The 6,912-nt window shown below is 40.1% G+C and overlaps 1 protein-coding gene across 1 annotated transcript; it reads left to right on the plus strand.

Annotated features, from left to right (window-relative positions):
- Positions 1-4,500: 4,500 nt before the first annotated feature.
- On the plus strand, positions 4,501-6,669 carry EJ05DRAFT_490680 (uncharacterized protein; the record flags this gene model as incomplete). Its single annotated transcript, XM_033745905.1, has 5 exons — positions 4,501-4,598; positions 4,647-4,690; positions 4,991-5,560; positions 6,058-6,068; positions 6,121-6,669. 5 exons carry the CDS (start codon positions 4,501-4,503, stop codon positions 6,667-6,669), a joined length of 1,272 nt encoding a protein of 423 aa, XP_033595230.1.
- Positions 6,670-6,912: the final 243 nt, after the last annotated feature.

Below are 6,912 nucleotides of genomic sequence, written 5' to 3' on the forward strand. Positions count from 1 at the left end.
GATCGTAATGTCGTTAATCCGGATTATCTTAAACTAGGAACATGTCTATACTACTCTTACCTTACTATTAAGAATCTTATAAAGGGCTTAAGCGGTACTTAAAAGATCTCCGAGATTAAAACTAACGAGATTATTCAAGTAAATAATAATAAGGCGGTAATTACCGCACGCATTAACACGGATCTTAGTAATATAGTGCTAATTATGGATCAGTTAAAGTCGGGTAGCGAGAAGAGAAGTAAACTATAGGATTGGTTAAATGACTAGAGTAATAACGGCGCCGCCTAACCATAAGACTATATTATAGCCGTGGTGGGTCTCCGAGTCACTAGTACCTAAAAACCTTAGATTCTTAATATAAATCCTAGCGTTACTCTATATTAGTAGTAACTTATAGGAGCTTAGTAGCTCCGAAAGAGTATGGATAGTTCGGTTTTACGGGGTGTAGTATTAGTAGATAGTGTCGGACTAGGTAAAACATTTATACTTTTAGCGCACTAGCTACATATAAGTTCCTTCCCCTAGTGGCCTCTAGAATCGCCGATTCTAGACGCGCCTATATATATCTAACTAAAATGTAGTTAATTAATAAGCGCATCGCTAATTGCGAGAAGGGTATCCTAGTATCTCCTCCGAAGCCCGCCCTACTATTAGTACCCGTAAATCTTCTTACCTAAACCGCCGAGTAGATTATAGACTTTTCCTTGCTCTTCCGTATTATTACTAGTTACGGCGATAGTAGGGTCGGAAAATCAGCTACTAGTACTACGCGTTTAGTAGGTATCTTAATATAGAAGAGTTAGTACTTTAGACCGGAGGAGATTAACGCCCGTACTATTATCTTAATGTTCTACGCAACGTTTAACGCCCGTTATAGCCTTACTAGGTAGAGGGAGGAAATACGAGGGTACGCGGAGTTCTAGAACATTAAATCTAGAAATTAGGACGCCGTCGCATTGGTAGAAATGAAATATATAGAGAAGTAGCATTTTCTATATAATGCCCCTTGGAACCTCGCTTAGTACTTTAACTATACGGTAGCTAATGAAGTATACGGCTTCCGGAATGTTAACTCTACGACTAACCGGTCTATCTACGAGCTTAATATTAAACACTACATCCTCGTGACTAGTACTCCCGTCTATAACTTCGCTAGTAATATATAGGGTCTTCTTAAAGTTATATAATAGAGCGCATCCCTCGACGATTATTTTAACGGTATTTCCGGTATATAGCCGCCATTTAAGGCGAAGTCTAACCTATATAAGTTTCTATCGATAATAGTAAGACTATATCCGGACGTTTCGCAGGAAAAACTAGATCGCGTCCTAGGTATATGTCTAACTTCTCCGGCCTTTAAGTACTAGTGCCTAGGTTCCGGCCGTAATAATCCTAAGCCGCCATTAGAGCTGGTGCAAGGCTAGTGCTTAAGTATAATATACGGAGTATTTGTACTTCGCCGCACGAACGACTCATGGTATGGCGATAATAATGCTACTTTGATCCGTAACTATATTCCGCGGGCCGAAAGGGTATAGATTAAAGTAGCGTATCCACTAGAGGTGTAGGCTAAGTATAATAAGATTAGCGAGGAGACCCGAAAGAAGCTTGTTTAGCCGAATCCTCACCGACCCTCGGAATTAAGCCTGAACTCCCGTATACAGCGGAACTTAGTGCTAATGTCTACTATTATCTATATTAGGTATTCACACTTTTTCATGCGTAGGGACATAGTAGCGTTAAGGAAAGATAATGAATAGAAGCTAAAATTCCCTCGTCCTGGCTCTAAGAACGAGAGCCCACGTTAGATATACGCTTTCCTACTAAACATCGCCTAAGCTCGTAATCGAAGCCATCCTAAGGGTGGACTTACTAAGCTAGTTAACGAAGTAGAGAACGTGCTAGTAGTACTACTAGGTATTCTATTTAACTAGTCCCCTCGGCTCGCAGCACTCGCTATATAAGCTATAACGTAGTACTTTAAGTACTAGGAGAAGGGCATCGTATAGGTGTAATATCCTATTGAGCGTGAGTTAGTATATTATATATTACGGCTAATAGGCTTTAAGTACGTCGGACGCGTCTTTGCTAAAGACGACGCGCTAACTAGATAATAAAAGTATAGACTATTTAACTAGAAGATGGACTCTACCTTTAATAAGACCACGCCTAACGACATTACCGGTAATAAGGATGACCTACTAGAGGCGCCTAGAATCGCCGATCCTAGTGCGTTCTTAGACGGCGATAATATCTATTAGGACGACATTAATAGAGTTCCCTCCCGGATCGATTGGTTTATTAATATATGCGGAATTATAGGGGTTGGTTTTAATTTATAGAAGGCGAATAGAAATGTTTATTTCTTTTCTTATCCAGCCAATCTCGCTCTCCTACGGTAGCTCTTGGGTCGCATATTTCGACTTAAACAGCCCTTACCAACCCTGCTTTCTAAGTACTATATGCTAAACACATGGGCATCTGAAATGTCCATGGCCATGACTCGCCGAGCATTGCCTAAGATGTTTACTACTCTATCTAGTCTCGTGGATGGTACCCTCGATACTACTCTCGATATTATCGTTCCGTCTATCCTTAAGGGCTGGTATCCTATAATTAGAGATGTATACTATAATTTCGGTCTAATTATCTATAAAGACGATCCGGAGTTTAAGAAGCTATGTAAACCGGAATCCACGGCTGTTCCCGTGCTTAAAGTCATAAAACGCCTCCTAATATTTAACCGTAGTATCGTTATTAACTAAAGCGAGGGGCTAGGTATTACCGATCTAACGGAGAGGGCTACTAGTATATTTAATATTATTAGTAACACTATGCGCCGCCCTAATAACCGCCTAGATAAGGACCCTACCAAGCGTAGTACCTATGGTTATGGTAAGGACGAGGTAGATAGTAGAGATAGGATCCATTCGCTGCGAGAAGCCAGCGAGAAAATAACATTATTAAGATCTATATTAGAGCCTACGATCCGTATAATATAGTTAATCGAAGACTATAAAGACCTCTTCCTAATAGAACACGCTACCGAACGATTCGTTAATAAGGACTAGACCACTTATATAGTAGAGTAGTTTATAATAGATAAGATACTAATAAACATAGATAGAGATAATAATAAGGCTTAACTATCTTCTAGGAGGGATTGGAATCGGCGTTTCTAGTCGCGTCTATGGTTAGTACTTTTCTTTAATAGCGTGTATTTATATTCCACTAGTTATTTCATTATGTTCGTAGCTACTAGTATCTTTCCTTTAATAGTCTATATAAGGATAGTCGTCCTCATGGCTTATTACATCTCCTTACTTTCATAATCGACGCCTAGTTAAATATTATTATAATTTCCAATACTATCTCACACACTCCGTTAAGCATTCCTATACTCGTTTTCTATACCTTTAAAACGTGGTTCCACTCCGTACTAGAGGCGTCTAGAAACGTCAAGCGCCGACAGCCTTTTACTTCTAGTAACATCTTAGTATACGTAAGTATAGGCTTCGAACTAGTATTACGTTATTCCGACTTACGCGACGTAAGAGAGGGTTCATTTTATTTACTTAGTATTACTTCACTTCACTACTTATCTATATTATGTCCGGTTTATTAACCTCTATTTACTTTTATAATGTTACTATCTAAACGAGACTAGCTTGGTATTCGCACGAAGGTATATGAATATATACCACCTTATAATTTCCTCTCTCCTATATTAACTTACTTACTCTCGTATACGTTAACAAGTCTTATAATTCGTTCGTTTATCTCATTAGCAATCGCAATTCATAGACGCCTCTAAATAGATTATATAGGTTTAACAAAATGGCAGGCGATTAGAGCCTTCCAACCAAGCCAAGCAAAGGAAAAGGGAAGGCGGTATAATTAGCTCCGCCACCCGTAGAAGATACTAGACCTTCGGAACCGGCTAAAACTTCTAGATCCATACGCCATGCCTAATAGACACTTTAAGACCTAAACAATCTAGTAGGGAACAATCGTTTCTATCAATCTTATAAAAAACCAATACCGTCACGCATGAATAGCGTAAAGTTCATGGTCAGTAATATTATATAGATACTAGAGAAGGACGTCTGTTTAGTGAACGCTACGCAGAGGCAATTAGATGCCAAGCGTTTCGGTAGCATTAACGTAGTTATCCGTAAAGGAGCCGGTCCGGAACTCGTGACCGCCCTCACAGATTATAAGGTTTTAGAATCCAAGGAAATTCTAGTAACAGAGCCATATAATCTTAATATAAAAATCATTATACACGTGGCTATACTAACATGCATAAAGACGAAGTCGGATATAAAAAAACGTCATAACGTCCTAAGAGGTTTATACAAAAGCATCGTCGAAACTACGGTTAATTATTAGGACCCGGATATTAGTAGCGTCGCTTAGATTCTTTATCCTATTCTCGGAATATTAAAGTATAGATAGGCTATAGACGCCGGAGCCTATTCTACCCTTCTCGGTATACGAATGGCTTTCGAGGACTCTAATAATAATAAAATACCATTCAATATCTTACTCGTCGTGCCATTGGCGGAGGATATACTTAATATTACACCTATTATCTAGTGGGTTTCTAATCATACGAATTACTATCATCTACTAACATCCTTTAGTATTATATTCCCGTCGATCGAAACGCGCGCCATTAAGTTTCTAGGTATATTAAATCCCGGCTTTAGTAATCCTTGGGATCAGCGATTCCAATACCCGCGCATTCGTTATTATATACACTCTATAGTCTTTCCCTATAACCGTCTAGGATCGACGATTCTAGACCCCTCTTAAGATATACATATTCCCTATAACCGTCTACGATCGACGATTCCAGGCCCTTCTTAAGATATACATGTTCTATACTAACCGTCTACCGTAGAACTACCTATCTAATACACACCGATAACACCTCGTGTACATACGGCTCGCGCCACTAGTATTAAGTTAGCTCTATCTTAGGAAGTTTACACTAACCGTACACGTTTCGTTAAGGATATAATTAGGGATAACGTTATACATAGTCGAGCCGTAGTAGCCCGTCCTCTAGTAACTAATAAACCATCCCCCGCGAAGAAGAAGAAGAAGAGTTCTAAGACTAAAAATACCGCCGATCCTATTATAAGTAAGACCGGTAAAACGTCTAAGACCGCACCGCCACTTAAGAATAGTATAGTAGTAAAAGAGCCAACTATAGAAACGCTATACCCTACTACGGAACCATCTTCGGTAAAGGAACCCGAAGATAATACTAATGATTTAGGTTCTACACCTCCGCCTATAGATAGCGAACTTCCTAATAATCCGGATTCCGAACCCGATACCTCTAACTTACTACTACCGCGAACACCGTTAAAATCCAAAGCCCAGAAAGTAGTTAGAACGCCATCGAAAAGATTAAAGGTAAACCAAACCGATACCGCAAAGCCGACTAGCACTACTCTAGTTATAGCCGCAGCTATAAAAAAGGCCAAAGCGCCAAAGCGCAAAAAAAACGATAGTAACTTTATAATCTCTAACGACCCAAAGCTTCCTAGTAGGTGTCTACGACCTTAGGCGATAGCTTTCTTCATCAATCGACTAGTAATAGGTAAACCTATTATCTACCGCTCGGTTAGACACTACTACGTCACATAGTTCTAGTTAGCTATAGCAGAGAGAATTTCGCGTCTCGAGAATTAAGGCAAGCTCTATACTAGATTTACTTTTATCGCGAAGATTATATATATACTAGGTGGCGCTAGAGCGGGCGGCTATAGACCCAATACCTACATCGATCTACACTTCCACAGCTCTAAGGAATACTACCGTTTGATTCCACCCTATAAGCGGCTCGAGAGACTTACGTGGAGCCCTAAAATTCTCGTAGAGGGTCTTCGTCTTCGGCTCGCCCAGCCCGTATATAAAGAACCTAGATTCGAGACTCCTACTAATTATTAGGAGCGACAACTCGCCGTACTTCACCAACTTAGGGAGTCGCTCGGTCGTCTAATTTTCTATGATTATTAGTCTAACATTAGCTTTACGTATTAGCTCGCCATATAGTAAGTTCGGGATAAGCTAAAGTATAACAATCCCAACCTTAACCCGCCTAAGGAAGTCGACGAGAGTAACGAAGAGGATTTATTACGTCGCATAAAGCCGCCAGCCAACACCACCGAAAAGTCTTCTATAGCCGAAGTAACTATAAGGAAGAAGCGTATAGCGTCGCATAGCGATTTAAGTAAGGCCGTTAAGCGCGTTAAACTTAGTAATAAGATACTAGAGGAGGCACTAGAATCAGCGATTACAGACGCCTCTAAGGTTTTAGATAATATGCCCGACAACACTATACGGATAAACCCCCTAGACCCCCTCGTAGACTCTAGTACTATTTCTAAGGAACGTGTGGAATCGCCAATTCCAGGACCTTCTACGGACCTTAACCCTCCTCCTGTTTTTCCTTTAATCACGCTAACCATACCGACCATTACTACCACGTTATCGTATACATCTCCTAAGGGCACCAATACTATCGCATCGGATAGTAAGGGTGATTCTAGGTCGCGGATCTTAGATCCATCTAAACAGCCAACGATCGATACACAGCCTAGCATGCCTAATAGTGGCATTATCATTAACCAAGACCGGCCGCTTACCACCTAGGTATAGTATCTCACTAATTATGGCCCTTTTAAGGACGAACACGCAGTTTAAGAACTTTACTATGATATAGCGTTCCCTGGATCTAACCTAGATTTCCCGCCGCCCTCATTAGTAGATTCGACCGACCCTAATAATATCAACATAGACTTAAGTAGTTAAAGGGTTGGGTTTTTCTTAAGTGCGGACATGCGTATAAGATTTAAGTAGTTATTAGTAAATTATAATCTAGTACTAGGGTAGGCC

This window comes from Pseudovirgaria hyperparasitica (assembly GCF_010093815.1).
Source record: "Pseudovirgaria hyperparasitica strain CBS 121739 unplaced genomic scaffold EJ05scaffold_31, whole genome shotgun sequence".
Lineage (NCBI taxonomy): Eukaryota > Fungi > Ascomycota > Dothideomycetes > Acrospermales > Acrospermaceae > Pseudovirgaria > Pseudovirgaria hyperparasitica.